Source organism: Limulus polyphemus, unplaced genomic scaffold (genome assembly GCF_000517525.1).
Source record: "Limulus polyphemus unplaced genomic scaffold, Limulus_polyphemus-2.1.2 Scaffold29, whole genome shotgun sequence".
Taxonomy (NCBI): domain Eukaryota; kingdom Metazoa; phylum Arthropoda; class Merostomata; order Xiphosura; family Limulidae; genus Limulus; species Limulus polyphemus.
The window spans coordinates 1,705,478-1,730,110 of record NW_013665639.1 but is presented as its reverse complement, the minus strand read 5'-3'; the positions used below and the strand labels follow the sequence as shown (position 1 = coordinate 1,730,110).

At 32.3% G+C, this 24,633-nt stretch overlaps 1 protein-coding gene across 1 annotated transcript; it reads right to left on the bottom strand.

Moving 5' to 3' along the window:
- Positions 1-547: 547 nt before the first annotated feature.
- Positions 548-24,602, bottom strand: LOC106459725 (intrastrand cross-link recognition protein-like). Its single transcript, XM_022386477.1, has 6 exons — positions 24,507-24,602; positions 16,867-17,249; positions 11,078-11,188; positions 7,137-7,275; positions 2,613-2,722; positions 548-2,220 (listed from the first exon to the last, which is right to left on the bottom strand). The coding sequence occupies exons 1-6, from the start codon at positions 24,508-24,510 to the stop codon at positions 1,801-1,803; spliced, it is 1,167 nt and encodes a 388-aa protein (XP_022242185.1). The 5' UTR covers positions 24,511-24,602; the 3' UTR covers positions 548-1,800.
- Between the last annotated feature and the right edge of the window lie 31 nt (positions 24,603-24,633).

Sequence of the window (24,633 nt, the reverse complement as noted above, 5' to 3'; positions counted from 1 at the left end):
CAAGTCTCCTACATCAGATTGTTTTGTTTGCCTCTACAGAACCTACGAGTAGTCAATATTTGAAATCTTGAGATATCATAACTTATTGCTGAAGCCATTTTTACTTACTTTACATTGGTTTAAATAGATAAAAACCTGCTGTATCTAATTCAAATCAATGTTGGCTTTAGCTATTTTCAATTTCCAATGCTGAGCTTCATTAGAAATTAATTTTTCAAATCGCATGCTGTGACTTCATAAAAGGAAAGAAAGAAGCCAGTGATAATAAAACTACTAACAGAGAAGGAAAAATCAATAAGAAACACAAAGTATTTTCTTTTATAGGAATGATAGTTTCTTAGTATATATAAACCTATACTTTGGGATTGGCAGTAAAATTATTAAAAAATCAATGTGTTGTTTATAGTTAAGACTCCTTCGAGTTTCATATTAATGAAAGTTGGAACATTCTTTTTTATTATACACTGTGAATTATGTTTAAAATATTTTACAACACGAAAAAAATATGAAAAATTAAAACTCTTCAAATAAATGTTCTGAAAATTTTTTATATTATATAAATTTATGAATTATTAAAAAAATGAGTGTTTTACTAATGTATGATTGGTATTACAAAACATTTTTCCTCCAAAATTTACCAACAACCCAAGTACAATTATTATTTTAAAATCATTTTCACCTTACTATGTCAATACAGCAATAATAATTGAATATAAAAACTTAAAATATGTTTAAATAAATAATATACTAATTAATACTACAGTTTTTATGATAATTCACAAAAATGATAGAAGAGCAAAGCTAATAAGCTGGATTGAATACTTTAAAAATGTTAGGGTAAATAATAATAGTAGTGTGGCATTTATGCAAAAGGCCTGTTGGGAAATTTGACAGGTGGTAAACCATTACGTTTGCAGATAGTCTTGTTAATATAAAATGATAAAAATATTGTACTGAAAGATAATTATGTAAAATATATGAATTATGAAAGTAAAATTATGCATTAGTATAATGACTGTAAATCTACAGTCAATTAAAACTATGGGATTTTCCCTTGTTCGCTATATGAAAAATAGTGTGTGTGTGTGTTTGTATGTATATATATATATATAAACACACACAAGTAAAGTTTAGGCAAAAGCAGTCAAACTGGCCAGCCTCACAATATTTGTGGTATAAGCAATGTATTTTTAATTGTACACATAAAAACATGTCTGTAATGCACTAAATAACCATAAGATGAAAATGAATACACATAGTGATCTAAAAGTGCAGTTGTGACCAGTTCTTTCCTGGCTAAAAAATTAACAAATTATAATTACAAATACTGGAGCATGTTCATTCAAATATAAACAACTGCAATTTGTATTCAAAAATCACTAATAATAACATAATTTAAAAACAATTATAAGCACTGTTTTATTGTAGATTGTCAGAATACCCCTGATAACTTAAACTAGCTTAAAATGGTCTGGGCCATATTACAGAATTGTTTTGAGTAAATGATACTACTAAACAAAGCTCTCTGCATTTTGAGGATTAGGTAATTAGACTTAAAAGTTTTTGTACCATGTGAATCTTAAACCACCTATATGTAATGAAGAGAGACAATCCATATCTACAGTACACAAAAGTGCACAAATCAGCCCAGACTGTCACAGATATAAAAACAAAAATATAAATATTTGCCTTATACCACTGCAGTTGGATAACATTTCACATGCACTAAAGAAGCTAGAATGAACTCAGTTCCTAGTCACGGTAAAGAACTCTAAGCCTGAAATTGCCACCCAAAATTGCTCATGACCAGCTGTACTGACCAGATTGTGGTGATTGGTTGTAGCTGTTGTTACTATTACCCATGTATGGAGAGTTGTTGGCAGCATGAGCCTGAGTATAGTTGATTGGGGTGTTCAGGATGTTACCCAATTGAGAAAAGTTGGGAAGAGCAGCCACTGATGGCTGACCATATGCCATTTGGAGACCCCCAGTGTGAGCTGGGGTCATCTGAGCCAAAGACATTGGTGAAAGGCCAGAGGGAATGTTAGGAGATGACCCTGATGGGACTGGGCTGTCAGAGTGAGCAGCAGGTGGCGAGGCTGAAGCAGAATTTCCAGATGGAGATTGTGCAATATCCTTACTCTCCGAGTCATTCTCTTCCTCTGACTGCATCATCATCATACTAGGCTGTTTGGCTACCTGTTGATCCGTTGCACTTTGCTGTGAATACAGAAAATTTCTAAAATTCCATATTCTTGCTATTACTACAAATAAATTTACACTTGTAGGTTCTTTACCTTCAAGATTATTATTATAGAAAAAAGCCTGCAAGTAGCAACAGTAAGTTCAGTTACCTACTCTGATCACTAATAAATAAATCATTAAAGCATTCAATTATCAAAGATGACACATATGCATAATAAGAATGAATAGAGTGAAAACTAAATTACCTAAAAAGTAAAATACACATTGGGATTACTGGAGACGTATGTTTTAGAATTTTTAGCTTTGTAGCCTAGTAATTTTTACAACAGAAGCTATGTGATCTTGTTTTAATTATTTTTTATCATGGTGTTTTCACATAAAAGTACAAATGAAAATCACATCACTACCTGTCTACGATACTCTTCCATTAATTGTTCATATGCTACTTTGGCTTCATTTTGCATTTCAACATATGGCCGCTTTTCTTCCTCAGTCATGTTTCTCCAACGTTCACCTCCTAGGACAAGAAAACAAAAACTTGATCTTCCATTAGAAAATAAATAGAGCAGCTTGCTCAACATGTTTAAAAAACTATACGATAATGATTTTTATACATGAAAACTACAGTACTGCCTCATTATAACACCATCAGTTATAACGCTTTCTTGGATATAATGCTGTGGCATTTTGGGTCCTAAAAATCTAGTATCACCTGCTGCTCACAATACATTATCAAATTATATTATGCACAAGCTACTTGCAAGCATACCTCATGAAAATTTTATTATATTATTATTGTTAACAATATAATATCTATTTCACCTAGTCTAACCTTAACTAACATAAAAAGTTTTCTATTTTAACATTTTAGTTACTTTTATAATAATAAACACATAACACTAATGAAAAATGAAAAAAAGGTACTTACCTGTGTTTTTTTTTACCGTCGACTGTTGATGAAACTTAAACCTACTTTTTTATACTAATGGTAGTATTGCATTAAACAATTCTTTATTTAATTAACTAATGCACAAAAAATACAGAATAATAACGTGCAATAACCAGAGAATGTCCCATAATTATCACAATTTTTTAGGCTTTTTAACAATGTGACAAGAGCCATTAGGAATTCAGCTAAGCTCATCGTTGTGTTTCCCATGGGAATAAAGGTTGAACTGGAAGAGAAATTGACAAATCTCTGTAGAGAAAACAATGTAATATAAGACGTCATTTGACAGAAGACAACCTTGGCTTTCTATTAGTTATAAATAATACACTATGGAATGCCAGAGAGAACTATTGGCAGTTTCTGTAAGAGAGGATGTGACAGGTGGGCATGACAGGAGGGGGGCTGGTTGTCTATTTCATGGCTCTGTAACCAAATAAGATTGAAGGTCATAAAAATTATGCATTGCCTGAGTGATGATGATATTAAAGTGAGTAATTTACGTTGAATTTCATACTTCTTGGAGGGGTGTTAAATAAATTAGAGAAGAGAGGATGCTAAAAGAGCAAATGTCACAATTCTCACACTACGGGAAATTAGTTTTTTTCCAATATTGCCTTATAAAAATAAGAACTTAAAACTTATATACTATTCAAATATGGATTATTAGCTACATTTTTATGCTGTATTTATTGGCACACCATGAAAAGAAAGTAGTCTAATTAAATTTTGAATGTAACTCACTAAAACCTCGTGACATGCACAGAAACAGATGGCCATGGCGAGAGGGATCTTTCAACAATTTGGATAAGATTTCATAAAAGCATCAGTCCATATCTCAGGTATGCTACCTGTTGCCTTAATAATTTGTAACAAATAAAAAAAAAGTGAAGTTTTCTGAACATGTTCATTAACACCCTCAAGTATATATATATATATATTTTTCATTTTTGAAAATGAAAATAACTACCATTCTTAGATATTTAAAAAAAAGACCTGATGAGCCCCAATATTGGGCAAAAGATCTTGTCGGCACTGGGTATAGTAGACATAAGTGTGATTCACATATTAAATTCTTCTTTACTTTTCACTGTCAAGCTCTCTTATATACACGAAAAACACACACTACATAACAGCTTAGAAGCTTCAGTTTCTAAGAAGAAAACAAGTGAGGTTGTATACATCCAAATGGATTCTTATCACCCTAAATAGCAAAAAAAAAAAAAGAGAGAGAACTAGAAACTTTAGGAAATATGGCATACAACAATTTATACAGCTAGGAAATCTTTAAAAAACAGTTAAGGGAAGCTGAAAGAGAAAAATAGAAGAGAAACAAAAAGAAAACCAAAAATCCATTTCAATGTCATTTTACCCAACTATCAATAAGAAATTTTCTTTTAGTTGGGTTTTCACAAAAGACAACTTAAAATTTGCATTAAAATCCTTTAAGAAATTTAGCAATATTTTTAAAAAACAAGAACCTTTAAGAGTTTCTACTAACAGATCACATTAACATCAAGAACTAATGTTTGTTTTGACAAACTGAATTACCAGTGGAATAAAATAAGTATATGTGTCAGCTGTGACCAATGTTGAAAAACCGATTTAGCAAAGTACAGTGCAAAACCAATTCCTAAACCTGAAAAAGGAATGCCAAAGGTTTGTCCAGCACAATAACTACTGTCTTCAGTGTCTAAGGCAATATTAATAGTGTACATTCCTATTCATTGCGAGAATAACACAGTCACTTACATTTGTGAACTTAAATAGTGTGACTCAATTTTGATGTCCCTACACATCAGCATTCAGGGAATGAGTCTATGTGGCCCAATCTTATCCACAGTTCTATATTTAGTGCACAGATACAAGGACAACACATTAAATATCAAAATTTAATCTTCTCCACTTTGTATTGAAAACTAAATTCACTACAAATGACATCAAACAATCATATACAAGTTGTGCAGAGAAATAATAAATCTGTTTAAAAAACTTCAACTACATGTGCAATAACACTGAACTGTTGTTAGCAATGTCTTAAAATAAATTTTAAGGAACTGCAGTAGAACCTTGACATTAAGGACACCCTTCTGATTGTGTTCAAATGTCATCTATAGCAAGGTGCCCTTATATAAAAAATGAGCCATGCAAAGCTGGATTCCATATTGAATTTAAACATTGATTTTTGTGTGTCACGTGCTATGTTGAATGCAACACTGGTTGAAATTAGATGTTTGTGAAGACAAAATACTAAGTCTATAGTTTTGAACGAATTAGAAACTCAAATTAACGATACTGACAAGCTAGAATATAAAATAAAAGCCTCTTATCTTTTCAGTTTGCCGAGATGTTGCTCATGTAATAAATCAAACACAGTGGCACCCCACCCACCTCTTTTCATTTTTTTACATGCTCCCTAATATATACTTTCTTCTATATATGACATGAATAACCAATCAGAAGCTCAGAATGTCCCCCTAGTGGTTTTCTCAGCCATTTTAATGGACTTGATGCCATTTCTTTCTTTTGAACCAATATTTAAACAAGGTAGGATGTGTCTTTAGTCTGCTCAAAATTTAATATTTTTGAACATTAAAATACATCTTAGTTACTAAGCTTTATAAATTACAGTGGAATTCTATGGTATTAATGTAGTAATTTATGATTTTTTTAGTTATTCAAATGTATATATAAAACCTAAAAAAAAACATTTTGTTTCATATCCTCCAAATGCAAAATTTTTAAAGGCTTAGCAACCTACATCAAGCAGCATAAAAGTATTAAGGTTGTAACTAGAAGAGATAATTGATTGTTTTACTTCTTTATTTACTGTTCTATGTTTTAGGAAAAATATGTTTAAGAACTTATTTCAAAATAGTAATTATCTACATACATATATAATGTATAATAATTGAAATGTGACTGTATTTTACAAAATACTAGTCTACTAAAACATAGCCAAGACAAGATACTTTGCACAGACCAAAGTCAGTTTTATGTTATTTGATATGGTAACATGAGTGCACGTGAGCCACGTCATTGTAATTTCTATATTGTTAGCCAGGAATAGCTGAAAGGTCAGTATAATAAAAATAATTAATATATATAAATGCATATTGTTATGAGATTTAAGCTATTTAGTCTATACATTTATGTTTTCATGTTATAATTTGTAGTCATTCTAGAAAGAAAGAAGCATAATTTATATTTATTTCCTAATTTTTTATGGTGGTTAAGAGATCAATCAAATCTACTGAACCCGTACAGAGATTAATTACCTGAAAATAACAGATAAAATATAGTTTTTACTTAAGAAATGTTTGATAACTATCTGGACATTATAAAGGTTTCGCAAGTGAAATTTCAAAATTTTCTGAAGCATAAAAGTATTTTTAATCTTAAAATGAATATTACTTTGCATGATAGATAGGCAACAAGCAAAAGAAATAGACACGAGAAAAACATTGCTTTATAAACTTTAAGACTTAATAAAAAAAAAAAAATGTGATATTTTGCATATGAAAGCATTGTAATGTGTACTGATAATATGCTACATTTCGTCAACATTCGCTTACTAATTTAAAAGTTATAGCATGAAAACTATAACAAGCACAAAATGGTTGAGGTTGGTCCCAGAGACCGTGCACATACTCAAAAAGTTAAACCTGAAATATTGAGGTGCCCATTATTGCAAGATTTATTTTGGTTACAAATAGTAGAAAAAAAAAGAAAGACTGAAAATGTCTGCCCTTAATGGCATGGTGCTTATTGCTACAAGGTGTCCATTAATCGAGGGACTGCTGTACTAAACAACAAGTACATCCACAGATTTACATAATTAATTTTTTGAACAAAAGAAACTGACACTGTTCAAAGTCATTTCCTGCCATAGTAGAAATAGCTAAAAATATTAATATTGTTAATAATTAAAAACCATATATTTTAAGAATGGGAAAACAATTTCCTCGTGTTGGCTTTAACTCACCTAACTTTGCCAGAGCTGCTACACCTCCTTCAGGTTCTTTCCCAGCCATTTCTTTTCGAATATCTTTCATAAATAACATGAATGCTGTTCCTGGTCTCTTTGGTTTGTTGGCATCTCGAGCAGGCTTGTAAATTGCCATCTAAAAATTGAAAAAATATTCTAGTTAGGGATCTTTACCTTATTATGCAGGTAATAAAAACATCACACAGTTATACTTGTCATAAGACATTAGTACTAGACCTATTAAAGTTTAAAATACTACATACTTTATCTAGATACATGTCTCATGACATGTATAATTGTAATCATTCTTCATCAGCTTGTAAAGGGCATACATACCATAACATCACACAGCTCCTATCAATTCATTAGGCATGTTAAAGAAATCATAATGGTTTTCTATTACAGTCACAACTTGAAAGCTAGATTAAGCATGTCTTTTTAATTTCTTACATTATACCCAATCCTATTTAAAAAAACACAAGAGGTAAAGTTGGTAAAGTATAAATAAAATCTCTGACAAAAAAACAGTTGCTAACTTTTAATATGATATTGAAGTTAAGTTAATCTCAACATATTTGGTCTTCTGAAATTTGGCCAGGGTTATCTATTCTTATAGAACAATAAATGTACATGTTTAGCATACATAAAAGATTGAGAACAACCTTCTTGCCAATTTTTTTTTCATCATTTACATTCCTTTATCTATACTTCAACTTTTCCCAATTTCAGTTCATTAACAAGTGATAAAGCCTTATATCATTATCTCAAATACAGTGTTTTGCCATAGTTATAACTCTAGTGTGTAACCAAAACCAACAGGACAACAAGTCAACATGTACCTGATTAGCTGGTGAATACATATCATGCTAATAAAGCTGGATACAAGATGGTACCATGTGTTTTCTACACTGTTAGTAAATATGTAAATTTTTTGAGATTTCTGTATTTTCTTTCTGTTCAATTGAGATACAGAAAATCACTAAAAAAAACAAAACTACCTATTTCTTATTTCACAAATTGGCAAATAACTGTGCTTTCTTTCAGGAAAGATGCTTGTGATAGATAGCTGTCTTTTCTATTGGAGAATCAAGTTTAACCTGCCAATGCACTTCACATGGTCATGTGGCTGAGGAGTGATGTGTGCAACCTTGCTTTGTGTGATGTTATTGTGTTCTGTTGTATTTAGAGCTAGATTTTCCTTTGTTTAACAGATTCTTTTATTTTTAAAATTTTTAGATTTTGATACTTTTGCTGTGATCTTAGTTGAACTTTGTATATAATGCAACTTAATATAGAGTTCTTGTAAGTATTTCATTTTGACTTTCAGTGTGAGAAATTGTTTCGTTTTCTCTCTTAACTTTTGCATTTGATTTCATTTTAAATTCTATAGTTTTATTTTCCCTTACATGGAAGCAAATATTGGACTGGTAAGAGAGAGAGAGCTCACTAAGGTTTCACTTCCTTTCTTTCTCTCACCAATCCAACAAAATACAGACCTACTTGCCTATGTTTTGTTTTAGTGTTTGTGAGTGTTACTACAGATAACTGTGCACTTTTTATGTTTCAATTCTTTCTTCCCAATGAACTTATGAAGAAATAATTAAACACACTCTGTAACTTGGTATTCTTCAAACCTTCAGTTAGCAGACTTTAACTGACTACTCTTCAGGAAATCCATGTGCTGAGGATTATCTCAAAACAAAAAAAGCAAAGACTCACATTCATATTGTTACTGAGAACACTCTCAAATAGTTGGGCATATTAACAATGTTGCACATCTCACGGTTTTCCCACAATTGTATTCCATTATTTCTAAACATTTCCTCAGTTTACTGTTGCAATTCCACCTGACAACTACCATCTGAAATAATATGAAATCTTGTGGGCTGATAAAACATTCATATTTCAATGTGGTGTTCAGCTTCCAAGTTTTCTTAAACAATAACATATGTCCACATTTATACAATAGTTAATACAATAACTGTTCTGAATAATTTTATTTGTTGTCAAGGATGCTCACATTATCAGTCATCACAGAGTATGATGATTACAAATACAATCATGAACCAGTATTTTAATAATTGCTTTAATTTTATATTTGAAAGAATAAATTAAGAAGAATACAAAAAAATATACAAAATAACATAATCACAATACTGTACATACAGTCCTAATTGTCCCTTAAAAGCAGAATTATCCCCAAAAGATTTAGTAATGAGACCCACACTCTCACTCAGAAAATCTCTGGCTAGATTAATCACTGTGTAAATAATGAGTGACCTACTCAGATATAAGCTGATGGGTTATGTAATGGTAAATATGTTACTATTTTATGCATGGCATTTATGTTTACGAGACTCATTCTATCATATTATTGCCATTTGAACTTTACTTTCTCTCTCTTTTTATTAATGAATTTTAAGCAATAACTGATGAAGAACATAAGTTACAAATGTTTACAAATGCTGTTAATTATTTTACGCTGAAGATGTAATTAGAAAACATCCATGTTTTTTATCTTATCAATTTTTATGATTTTAGATTCACACCAAATTAGTAGAGTTTATTTTATGCTAACAATATAATTCCAACAATAGCTATATAACAGCTGTTAACTTGCAACTGGACTTGCATAGTTCAAAGCCTGAAACTGATCAGTTTTGTTAAGTCAGTGTACTTTCCAATTTACAAGTCACTTTTTCTGGAGATTGATTTTGGCAAAACTAAGATAAACACAATGGGATAGCTTTTCATCAATAAAAATTTATAGTGGGGATGTGGAAGTTATTTTGAAGGACTTTTCTAGGACTTCCTGATACAAACCACAGATTTTCATGACCTGTGCAATCTCCGAGACATAAAATACTGCAAATTGTGAGACTGTGGAAATCTCAAGCACAAACTATATGTACTTAAAAAAATATGTCCATCATGTGTGTGTATGTGCGAGCATGCATGCATGTTAGCAGTTGGCTGCTTTAATTATCAGTGTTGTAGGTCTCTATGTTTAACAGGTTTTGAATAAAAGACCAGCTAAGTTTAAAAGTTTTAACAGTATTAGACTAATCACCTACCCAGGTTTATTGAGAGCTAAATATCGATTATGCATCAGTTCATATGGGGTGAAGTGTAGCATCAAAGATGTTTTACTAATAAAACCCCCTTGGTACTACATCTTTGCAATTATGTTTATAATTATTTTTGTTTATGTCACCAACTGCCATGTTGCCTGTACCAATCCACAGTAATAACACGTGCTATTCAAACCTATCTGCTACTATACATTGCATTACACAGAAGCTTACTACAAGCTTGTATGAACTTCATCTGGTGCATGTATTTACATCAAACGTTAGCAATTATCCCTGTTTGGGATAATTGAAGACCATGAAGAATTTACTGTCACCAATACTGGTTTTAGTTTCATTTGCTGACCTTTTTTTTTTCTTTCTCATTTATTATTGTTTTTAATTTATTCATTGTTCTTTTGGTCATACAAGAAGACATTAAAACAAATACTGTGGGGGTTAACATGTAAAAGATTTGCAGTTAAGACTTTTCATTGTCTAATTTATTACAAGCTCTTGACCAGAACACCGTTGACTACCTTGATTTGTGTTTTTATGGTAACTTGAAACTGTCTGACAACATAAATGGACTACTTTGTTTTTGGACTTTTGCAGAAGGCAGATAAAAAAATTAGCTTTGAATTAAAAGACACAAGTACTTAAGTGAAATGAGTCAAATATTACATTCAACAAAGCAGGGTACGTAAATAGCACCTAATGAGGTCATTAGGGATTTAATAACAAAAGAAAGAAGAAAGGGGAACATTATCTAATGCTGTCCTTTATACAGTTTTTACTTCTTTATGGTTACCCCCATCTGGTATGTATAAGATATCCAAAAAATTAACCACATTTGACAATATTACATACCTCTCTTCTGTAACGTTCTCTGTCTTTATTTGAAGCATCAAGGAAAGGTTGTTTTTCTTCCTCTGACATAGAATTCCATTTGGCAGCACATTCTTTGCCAAAGTCTCCAATCTGAAAATGTTCAATACTTCATCTTGAAGAATACAATATTAGATTCCATTAAGGTTATACATTCCTTCACTAAAATATTTTAAACTCAAAACAGTCTGATATCCCATATAAAACAATATATACAAATGTATAAAAATAGGTTTCAAATATATTAAACAACAAAATGTTTTACTAACTCTTAATCGTTAAATGTTCTGTATATATATATATATATATACATATATTGCTTTCAACCGGTTTCACGATTAACATTCTCTTAAATTACATGATCCTTGATATCCCATTTTTCTTGGAGCGTGCAAAATTAATTATCTTGAATAGTGGCTAATGAAAAGGAAGGTGTATTAAAATTTATTTTCTTTCTAAAATGGGTGTTCATGTAAACACATGAAGAGTTGTGAAGTTAAATTCTGTCTCACCATTATTTGGGTTTAGTCAAATTTTGTTTCAGCCACAGAGCATGATGGTGGTAAAACAAAATACACAGCCTAGATAACTAATGAATGAATATTTGCTGTAAAAGTTATAATTTTCCTATACTGAAAATGTATTTCCAATAGGTACTTACCTCATGCCCTCTATATGCAAAAATTTTTTTGCATGCCACAAGCCTTGAGCTCCCACATACTCCGCAATCAACATGGTTGAACTGTGTCTTGCATGTAAATCATCATGCAACATCCCTTTACCGTAGAAGTGAAACACCATTTCCGACACATGTGACCCCCCTATATTTGACTCTACTGAACTATCACTTTGAGTTCTGGCAGAAAATGGAAGCACCGGTTTTCAGTGGAGAGGAAGGGAGGATGTTAGTACCTATCGGAAATACATTTTCAGTATAAGAAAATTATAACTTCTGATACAGTACATTATCTCCTCTCATATAAATAGCTAGAATCCCACAATGAATAGGTGGAGGGTCGAGCATGAGGGAAAGAAAGAAGCATTCCTTGAAAGTGTCAGGAGAACACCCTAAAAGGAGAGATCAATGCAATAGAGGATCATATGTGGGACACTGTACCACTTCTGTACCAGGTATACTCTTCACCCAATGTGGAAAAAAAAGGTGTAGCAAACATGGGTGGAAAATGGGAGGAGCACATCCAAAAGGGAGAGAACAATGGTTGATATTATGACTTTGAGGAAAGTCCAGGCTGATCCAATAAGTCGATAAGCAGAAGTATCGTATAGAAACTATTTGAATCTCAACTCGAAGAACACAGTGGGGTAGAATCTAGTGGCTTCTTTACAGCACATTGATTGCAACAAGATTTGTCTAAAGTACTTTATAAAAGTGAGAGAAAATATTTATGACATGACTCTGTACAAAGTTGTATCCAATCCAATAAACTTGGTTGGTTGGAATTTAATGGAGGTATAGGTGTGAAAGTATATATGAACACATCTTGTTTCCTATTTTACCATGCTTACACAGTTACCATACATTACATGTATGTGTGCATATATATAAATATATTTTATTTTTACTTACTGTTCTGTGTTTTAAGAAAAATAACTTACATTTAATTATTTATTTGTAAATAGTAATAATATAAATATAAGCCTCCATGGTCCACCACCTAAGTGGCTAGGAACTGGTGTCAAGGGCTCCCATACTCCACTAGAAGGAGGGGAAAAGAAAATTTGTTGGAGAGTCAGGAGGATCACATCACCAGAGTCAGTACAATGGGTGACTGCGATACTCTGTTTGCAAAAGCAGAACAATCACATCGACCAACACCAGGTGCCATCTGGAATTGTGCATCATGTCAGCAATGGGAAGAGCCTCAACGTCACAGTCATCCAGCATGGATATGATCACAAGGTGTACATTGCAGGTTTAAGATTAAGTATATCTTGCCAGGCAACACTCTCCACAGAGAAGGATCCAAACATGCAATAAAGGCCCCTGAAAGAAAACAAAAATGAATGGAGTACTTACCACTTATAGACACACAGAGGAGTGCAAAATAGCAACAGAAAGTAAGAAGAAACCAAAGATCAGGAAATGGCCATGTGATAGTGGAAGTGAGACATAAAGGTATCTGTAGTGGTCCACATACCAGCACTGATGATGTCCTCCAAGGGAAGATGGAAATATGCAACCAGGGACCTGATCAGGTGACAGATTTGATGAGAAAACACACGCAAATAGCCACAATCTTCCAGAGAGAGGGAAGAATATGCCAAGCAAATAAACCCATAAGAATAATGGAAGAAAGGTCACAGGAAAGGTTAGGATTCCATGGAATAAAAGAAACGAACTCAGGAACTACGGAAGGGAATAGTACATGTTATATACCATTGGAGAGCCCTAACTGGGCAAAGGAGGCAGTCAGGATGAGAATGGTCATAAAGGTGAGATATGGAGGAAAATAAAATTGGGGTGAAAGTAGAATTATCTTCTCTAGCAGCTGAAGTCTTGGGCAGAAAGGAATGATCATGAAAAAGGAAAACATAGGAACTATTAAACCAATTGCGGTGGACATCAATCGCGAACACATCCAAACAGCGATGACTGCATGCCAACATCAGCAGAAACAGGGACTTTAGGGGAAGATGATATAATGAACACGAAGATAGAGGTTCAAATGGAAGACAGGAAATGGAGAAGGAATGAAATAACATGGACAGGATGGTGACTGGAATAAGGATCAAATTCGGTAAACCGAAAAGTGTCAGACGATGCCGCCTCATAGCCTGTAACAATCCTGATTAATCAGATCTACAAAGGGAGAAAGAGGCATGGGCAAGTCCTCTGAAGTGACATGACACTGACAACATATTGAGGAGGGGAGAAAAGGATGTTCAAATCCTCATCTCCTGTTCAGTCACACGTTGAGCAGGTATGATAGGATAATTATCAGACTGTTCAAAACGTTGCATGAAATTGGCCAATTCTCAACATACCAGAGCAGTCACTTCATGGGCCAATAATTGTAGTTCTGACCTGGTAGATGTGGTCGGTAAATCCATTGAAGCAGTAACAGCAGCAGTAATCGTGACCGCCTGAAACTGTGAGTTCGTAACTGACAAAACTGAAAATGGAGAGAAGATAAATAAAACAAATCATAATTCTCCATGAAGCAGAATGAAAACATAAAAGAACAAAAGCAACTGATGTAAAAAAAATTCATGAAAATAAAAATGCGTTGTTAGATAAATTAAACTGTGAGCAAAAATACATCTAATCAGAAAGACTGCAAATTGAGAAGTGGTTAAGTTGCAAGATTGGAGAGAGCACTAGTTACGATAGGGGTAGTGTCGCACTCTTATTGGTAGAGGGTTGTTGCATAGTCATTTGAATGTCAGAATGCAGAAATAAGTGTGACTACCCAGGCTAGTGGCGAGTAAAAAAATTTGCATGGAAAAAGGGCAGTATAAGTCAAGAAATCTTTTTGTGAAAGGAGATAACATACTGTATCAGAAATTCCATTACAACTTGTAACAACAACTTTACTCAACATACATCAAGCTTTTCTTGCAAACTTACACCAAATCTAGGGAAAACATGGCATACCAATGTCTTCCTTGATGTTATGAAGAGCATATTCAATTTGTCAAAACTAAAATAGTATTATGTTTGCACATTTACCTCAGTAAAAAAGACTGCTGATTGTTGTTTTATATCACATCAAAGAAAGCAAACCATGTATGGTGTCAAGGCTCAAAATTCGTTTTTGAATTTGACTAGCAAAAGTTGCTTGTCACATAGCATGTTGACAAGCAATTTGAAAGATGAACAGCATATTTTTAGATATGTACAAATGATCTTGATACTCACTTATGCCTCATCTTATGTCATTTTTTTGTTCTTTTTGTGTAGCAGTGTTTTCTTCATAAGACCATGTAACAAATTAAAAATATATGTTCTTCAAAACTTTACTCTCACGTAATTGGTGATTCTCTTCCTGTTAGCAGTATTACTTTTTAACAACTGACTCACTGTATCTACATAGATATTTACAAAACAAGATTGATATTACTGATTAATGTCTTTTAGTTTTCATCATCATTAAATATTTGCAGCACATTCTTTGAATCAGCCTTGTACTTGCTGGTGCTTTTGTTGTATGCCTCTCTCCTATTGTTAGTATCCCTCCACGTAGATAGATAAGAAGTTTTTAAGACTTAGGAACTAACCACATCCTGTCATGAAAAATTGGATGACTGAGGAGAGAAAGTAAACCCAGAGCTAGAAGTCACAGGTCCCGAGACTAGGTGTCTCCATAATAACTGACTGAAGAAACAACCATTGCATTGTCTGAGTGAATCATCACATGATGACTAGACAGCCACGACTGTAGACAAGGGCAAGTCCAATAATCCACAGTCATCTCCAGAAAGTTGATAAGCAGAGAATGCTCTTCTGGAGATACAGATTCTGGAGAGAGTGGGTGTTGAAACTTCTCTACAGCTAAAAAAATAAAAAAGAGGCATCAGCATAAAGATGCAAGTTGGGACAAAGAAGGGAGTGGCACATCCCAGAATGTGCTGGAGTGATCAAGCCACCATTAGAGAGGGATGAAGAAAGAAAGGTAGAGACTCAAGGGTGGATAAGAGGAACACAGGATATGTTCCAATGATCCCTCAGAGCCCACTGAAGGAGACGTGTGCACGACAAAGAGGAACAAGGGCTCCTAGGGAAGCAAGAGTCCACAAATGTGAGAGAGAAGTACTTGGGATACCAAAATCTCTATGGCATGAATATATAAAGGAGAGAGTTGAGTAAAGACCTCGTGGAAGATCCACCTCCATAAACCAAGTTCCAAGTTAAAGGGTAAAAAAACTTGAGAAGGAAGTGTAGAAGGGAAATATGAATACAGGGTTAGATTTGAAAAAATATCTGCAACCCCAAAATTAAGAGAAGGTGGAATAAATCAAACATTCACATACTAAAATCATTTCACATGGCCAAAGCACCCATGTATGTAATGAAAATAGGTTCAATATTGAAAATATATATTTGAGAGAGAAAAAAAAAGAGACCAGCAGAAGACCTTAACAACAAATCAAACTTCATCAAAAACAAATGACTATGGCAAGTGTTACTTAAATTAAGCATGCACACAACTGTTATATCTGCCAGGAATATCAGTATACAATGGCATGAATACATAGAACCACCAGAGCTAAAACTGCATGCTACAGACAAATTGCATAAGTAAAGTCTCTAACTAAGTTACAGAAATTCTGATAGTGGCAGAAATAGTTGTATCAGAAAGAAAAACGTAACTAAGTGAACAGCATGAATGTTAACAAGAAGATCTAAATTATGGCAGGAAAACAGAGCTTATGTAAGATTCCCTGATCCTTATAAAATAAGTTACATGGAAGGTAGGAGAGTGGAGAATTATGGGTAAGACATACATGCATAAAGGATATTCAGAAATTTTAGTCACATTTTGTTGACATCATGAGTTCAAACTACACAATTTGAGTAAGTCCTCTATTTCAGAACAAAATATATTAAATAATTCAGATGAGCTGACATATCAAGTCTGGTCTGCAGAAATGTTGCATGATTATAGAAAGGAAGCAGCATTATAATGTATACATCCCATTGTGGTCTGCCCCTCCCCCCACCCTCTCAAAAAGAAAATCTGGTGGTCTTTGAAAAAATCTTTGAGAAACACAGAGTACAAATTAATGTAATATTTACTCTCTGAACTTACCCGAGGTAATTGTCTTCCAGATTTCTTCATCTCTTCTCTATACCACTGAGTGAAATTTATGTAAGCAGTGGTAGCACGCTTCGGTGCTAACATGCCATCTTTATTCATCTTTGGCTTCTTTTTCATCTTTCCACCACCACTTCTGCCAGCTGGATAAGATGCCATTAGAGGTGCTCCATGAGGAAAATGACGAGGAGTACTATTGTTTACAAAAGGTGAGCCTTGTAGTCCTGCCAATTGACTTGCAGCATTCATTGTTAAATTGAGTCCTGCTGGTAACATTGATAGCTGAGCCATTGAAGGATGAATACCAGATGAGGAATTTCCACCTGATGACATAGCTGCTGCTTGATGCTGTGCCAATCCCTGAAAGTCATACTCTGCTGTAGGTAAAAAGAAAAAAAAACAAACAAATAAATAAATGTCACACTATCTATAGTCTGAATAGTGACTAATCACAAGCAAACAATATATGATGTGGTCATATATACATGCATCAATTTAGCTTGACTCTTAAAAACTGTGCATATTTTTACACCAACATAACTTATAGTATATATAACTACAATTTTATAAACCAAATCAACTTGTTTAAAAAATGATGTCAATCTAAATTCTAAAAACATTTTCTCCTTCTTCATAAATTTTCGTTTTTCTATGATTTAATTACATCTGTTTAAAAACTGTTTGAGAATAATATTTCTGATAAAAGTGCACGGAACGACTTAACAAAAAATTAAATGTTTTGCATACAATTTTACCATCCTAAGATTTTTTGAAACATGACTTTCAACTGGTTAATTTTCATGATCTTCTATGTTGGTTCTTCCAATAAAATCTTATTTTGTTTTATTTGTCTTTCAACTGAAACATTTATGTTTATTAAGTAATACTTTTCAAAACTGTAAAATGGTACTCATACACAGAGAAATGAAAGGTTGAACAACTTATATTTTTTCATGAGCTTTCTTATAGCAACTAAAAGTATTCATCTTCTGACACTTTAAAATCAGTCCCAAGGTTTAACAGTCCATTTCCCCAAAGATATGAACAGACTACTATTTAATCTTTATAACCACATAAGGTTATGGAAGATCTTATTGAGCAAAAAAGTTCTAATTTCACTGTTGGAACATCACAGAGCGATTCACTAAAAAAAATCTCTCTAATTATTATCATATACAAAACATTTCTTGGTTAGTACAGATCAATGATTCTCAACTAGTTGTACAGTTGTAATGAGATGTACAGTTATGGGCTGCCTAGGTGAAGACAACTGTGACTGCTCTAACCATCGAGTCATCAATTGCATATATGGGCCTTTACTATTGTACCGAACAACTGAGTCTTGAGTGCAAAAGGTTAAGCAATGCTGGAATAGATCATGAAGATAGCAATATCTTCCAGATTGTTTAGCCAGCTTATCTTAGATCAGAGTGGAAAATATTATTCTTGACACCTTTTGTAAGTCAAAATCATTATAAGCACAGAAATTGAATTTGTAGGGCAAGTTCAGTGCAATGAAAATTTAGTGCAAGGACTATTCTTACATCTCACACTTTCACAGTAATTTATTTTAACAACCATAGCTCATTTTTTATATAAAAAAATATAAAAACTACTTAAAGGTGCAAATGCACATCCAACTGCTTGTTTTTAGTTTTTCAAAAATGAATAAATTTGGAATTAGCTATGTAAAATTATTACAATAACCTTAATACCCATATGGATAATGAAAAACAAATGACCATAACTGAAACAAAGAATCTTTAATGGAAACATATTCTTACACCTAGATCATTTATGATTTTAGTTATCATTCAGCTGGCATATGCTGAATTTCTCCTCACCCCCAATGTCTTAACTTTAGGCATAAGCTCTAGATACTGTTTCTGTAATATCATAGCCTATTATTTATCTGTTACCATTTCTGACAAATTTATCATGAATTTTATTGCTTTTGTACATTTTCTTTGTAAAAAATCTTTATAAAAAGTTCTGATTAGATCATTTCAGCAAGAAAAATAGATACTTCTTTTATATAATAGCATTGTGCTTTTAAAAAGTTGACAGCAAATATGAACAACTTATATAATAAATAACTAGAGGCTGACCAAGAACTACTGTAAAAAGATAAAAACACAGGAATCTGATGAGCAGGGAAAAACAGCAACTGTAGTGCTGCCACTTGAGCAGCTCAAATATACTTTGAAGTTGTTCTTTATAAGCAAGAGTAATTCTGATAAGAATATAAGTGTATCTTGTACAATACTTATGTAATCACGAGAAAGTTTTAATTAAAAACTTTGCTATTGTTTTTAGCTTTTACTTATTTGATACTTGTTGATGTTGTTTGCCATTATATTCACAGAATAAATATTTTCCTCAAAAAACACTTTTTGATGCATTTATTTTTGGTCTTTAGCTTCAGAAGTCACTTTATCAAAGATTTTTCTTATCAAAGAATAAACATGATAAACATTGTTATCTAACAACACTGTTAGATGAAACTGATTCAGAGATCAGCACCATATTTCAAACAGGCAATAGAATCTACGTTATGTTTAATGTCACGCCTTTGATATTTGATCTCATTTGACCATGATTTCAGCTATATAAAGTGATCAAATCTATAATTAATATACCAGTGTCACTAACACAAAAACTAAAATGCCAGAGTAAGTTCTGGGTAAGTAATTCATATTAATATAAAAATACACAGCTAAATTAGGTAAACTACCAACAAAAACAGGCTCATTATTATGGTATACATAAACACTAGACAAGTGACATTCACATGCTGAGCAGCAAGTCCAACAATTACCAACAGATTCAATATATGAACAGTACAACTGAAAAAAACTAACAAAAAATTCATTACCGAACTTATATACTGCATTTCAGCATATGTCAGAGTCACACATTTACAGCAATTATCATCACTGTATGCTACAAGCCAATCAACAATAAATACCCTGTTCATCCAAAATCATGTGATTGTTGTTTTATATACTGTAGTTTAAGCTTGTACAAGATAAATGCATAAAATGTCAGTAGCAAACTTTAAGTTATCATTAATAGAAGTTGTGTGTGTAATGATATGATAATATATTTAATAACTGTGGCAACAGATGTATATATCTGAAGGAAGAAATAATGTTAATTTAATTCCTTACAAATGTATTATATATCAGATTGTATATTAAATTATGCAATGTTAAATATACATCTTTATTAAAATAAATATAAACAAAACTTATTACTATTTATTTTGCATAGCATGGTTTATAATCCTCCTGATCTTGTTTGTATGAATACTGACATATCACTAATTCACTTTTCACATGTTGGCTTATGAATTTGAAAAGTTACAATATGTTCTGAGGTTAGTGATTTTTTTTTTAACTCCCAAGTTTTCATGAACTACAGAAGTCCTTAACAATGGATCTAAACTCTATTTTAGATTACTTCATATGGTATTATATATCTCTTTTAACAGTATTTTTTAAATTAAATTTTTTGTGAAGGAGCCAATATTCAGTCCATGGAGAAGGCCATATGAAACCCTACTACATAAGAGTTATCACACTTTATGTCTTATGTTTAATATATATGGGAATCCACTCAATAATATACTGAAGAAAAGGATATTGGCACACTGATAATCACTTATTGAGGCAGTTCACAAAATTAGTGGTGGCTAACTGGCAAAATGCTAGTGAGTTTTAATGTTTGACTAGTATACATCAGGGAGCACTGTAACTTTATAGCAGTTGATAATCGAGGTAAATTTATTTTATTATATATATATATATATATATAAATAAAAAGCTGGCTGTAAGCACATTTATCACAAATATATATGTTTAAAATTATATACTATAATAATTGAATATAAATCTATCTTGGCTACAGATTGTTGACTAAATATGCTATGTATCTGATCATAATAAAGACACCATTTTTAAAGATGGGGTCATTGTCACTGATGTATCTTTGTCAGTCTTGCCATATCTATATAACTCACAAAGGGTAGATGATTGCTTCAATCATCAAGATTTGAATAAATGTGAAAAAAAAAAAAAAGAAGTTCAATGGATATATAGAATGGAACTTTTAATGCTTGATTAAAAAGTACAAGAAAAAAGGAAGTATTTTTACTGTTTTTTTCAACTGTTGTTCTCAAACATCATATTGTCTCTTTCCGATGTTAATCAGCAACCCCTCCTGCAAGCTATTCTTGACAAAATATCTTCATCTGAGGTGTGACCTGTCCAACATACCTTCAAGATGCACCATAAAAACACAACTCAACTGCTTCAATTCTCTTTTCCATACTTGGTGATATTATCCAACATTTTGATGCATACATGAGAATTGGTATAAAATAGCAATCCAAAACTCTCTAACTTTATACCCATAGAAATTTTACTGTTTTTCGGTTTCTTTTTAATTTTCAGAAATGCATCTTTTGCCATCCTATTCTTCATTTCATTTCATGATCACATTTATCACCTGATGTTATCCAGCTTCCCAGGTAATTGAATTTATTGACCTGCCTTATCTACTTTGACAATGCATACAGGAATGATCTTTGTAATTACCATGCATTCTGTTTCCCTACAGTTACTTAAACCCTTCTTCTTACTTTCACTAACAACTTTATCTACAATTTTTTGCAACTTCTCTGCTGAATCAACATAACAAAAGTTGCCCAATTCTATCCAGCAATGATTAGCCCTAGTAAATCCTCAATCTCCCTCAGGATTTTACATTGTACAAAATAAGCAAGTCAGGTAAAAGACACAGCACTGCCTTATGCTTCTCTTAATTTGGGTGAAACCATTAAATTAATTTTTCATCTTCATTGCTGCAGTTTGATCCCAATAGAGGTTTCTTAAAATTCTTAAGTCTTTACCCCCAATCAATTCTTCCAGCATTTTCACTAACTCCACATGCTCTCATCATCACCACCTTTAATAGATCTTTGTCACACGGCTCATTAAACTGATGGTTCGATAGTCTCTTGGGGAGTGCAAAAAAGATGGATTTACAAAGATCTTCAGGTATTTCACCATTTTCATAAATCTGATTGATAATATATTCTTTGACATATTGTTTAGGCAGAGTATTCATGATGAGTAAACTGAAATGGATGGCAATTGCCTGTTACAAAAAGACAAGTGTAGAGGACATTGTTTTGAAAGTCTTCCATCTTCAGGTCAGTGCAGGTAAGATGTTGCAGATCTTTATAGTATCCTGGTTAACTTTTCTATACCAAATTCTTCCAAATAGTTTATTTGTTCTACTGCAATTTCATCTGGTCCTGTAGCTTCAGTGGTTTTTCTTCAGTTGATAAACTGTTCATTCTTCTGACTTCAGAATTTTCAATCTGTCGATGTTCTTCTTAATAGATACTTTTAAATACTTGTACTCGTTCCATAATTACATCACCATTCTTAATTTTAATACATCCACTAGCAATGCATCCTCCTTTAATTGTGATATCTTTGATATTCCTATACACTGATGTAATATCTATCCTTTTGTATTTCTATTTCTATACATTTTTCATAAACCATTTTAGCTTTCCTTTATTGCACACTGATCAAATTCTTTTGTCAAGTTTCTTAAATTCTTCCAGACTACAGGTTTTCATCTTCCTTCTATCTTCCATGAACTCAAGGATTTCCTCCATCATTCATTTCTGTTTCTTTTGCATTAATTTTAATGGAATAACCTATTTGGCTGTTTTAACTAGTGCTTCTTTACAAATTTCCCATTTTGACATATTTCCTTCATCTTCAAGTTTTTCCTTGATTTGTGAAATACCCTAGATTATGCCTAACAAAATACTGCAGTAGGCTGCCATTTATTGCTGCAGGTTGCAGTGCTCAACTAATTTGAGCAGGTCTCCTTTATCACTGTCCCAGATGTACCAGGCATCCACCAGAAGAGATGATCCATGGTCCTGCACCCCCAGCGGCTTCCACTGTAACAATGGTAAGGGAGGCTAATGGGTGCTACACTTTGCCTAAGAGAGATCCAGGGACTACATCAGCTAGAGAGTACTTGTCTCACTATTACCCTGACAGTTGACTGTCCTACTGATGAATGCAGTTTAACATCATACCAAGGACCATAAATACTATAGGCCTAATTAACAGTTGTAGTAATATAGCATATTTAAAAATTATTGAACTAGATTCACAAACAGGTCTACTAAATGGTAATGTGGGTTATCCAATCCATTTAAACAGTAGTATTTTTAAAACCTTTTGTATATTTTTTATATATAATATTTTCATGTAAAGAACTAGTGAGTAAGATAATTTTGCTTCCAACTTTTCCAGGAAGTAGCAAGATTCTCAATGACTTCCTAAAATGCTAACTTAAACCCCTGCTAACTTTCACAATTTGGATGCCAAGAAAAACTGACTAAATAATATTGATCATTATCATAACTCTTACATGCATTACTGACTGTAACATAGAATTTTAATAATTCATTCCTCCAAAACAGCAGATCTAAAATTTGATTTACTTCAAACTTTATAAAGTATCTGAATTCAACTTATCTACTTTCTTTTCCCATAGTAACATTTTAACATATTTATTACAAACTTTCACAATATTCTACTGTTTATTTAAAATTTGAATATATCCTATTACAATATTACTATTAGTATTACTACCAAAAACTTTTTTAAGTTTTGTGGAATCTTTGTCATGTGTATTCCAATGTTCTATTTATGATGCTAAAACTAGTAGAAAATACTTTAAAATTTTAAGGTTGTATTTTTTAATGAACAAGAACATATCTTAATATAAAAATATTAAAGATTTCTAAGGATAAATTAAATTTCAGCTTTTAGCTGACTGTAATAGTGAACTTAAGTTTTAAATTTTCCATTAATAAATTAAACTAAAAAACAAAACTGTCATTGTCCATTTCAAGTCTCAAAAAACCTAAACGTTACACAAAAAACTTCTGTTTCGTAACGTTAAAAATATATTTTAGATTCATTTAAGTTTTATATAAAGCTTCTGAGTATCTTCGCATATTTTACAATTAATTTGCCAAAGAAATTCATTTATTGTTACTTTGGCTAAAAAAATGGGCTTCTATTCAGTCCACATAGTCGATATTTGCCGAATTCGAAATAGCTTTCTGATTGGTCCAAAGCCCTAAGCTCAATTATACAACAACGATAACTGGTCCTTATTTAATAGCTTGTGCTAACCCTACTTTTGGCTTCCTTTCTTTGCCAGCTTTTATCTCTTGGGGGAGCAGTGGCAGAGCCCCCATTTCGCAAGTATTAATTTATACTCGATATTTACTTCAATTAAATGCAATTACAAGCATTTTATATGAACAGGTTATTTTAACTTTGAACAAAGAATACTATATTGCCTTAATAAGCTTATAATTATGTAATCTGAGTGAAAATTTTGTTTCGGGAGAAACAAACTCGAAGAATGGCGGGAAAGCATGGTACCTTTGAAGTACAACCAAAAATCATTTATGAATAACTTACATTGTTTACATTTTAAAATGCAAACAAACAGAAATGAAATGCCTGAGTTAATTTGTTGCATTTTAAAAAATCGCATGATAAATTTTATATCAATTTACTTACCCATAATTCTTGAATATGTAATAATTTGTAAAACAAACTATTATTACAATTAGTCTTCACAATCTCACAGACGCCAAATTTCATGAATCTATTGTGTAGGCTCTTCACGCAGGCGCTGTAACATAAC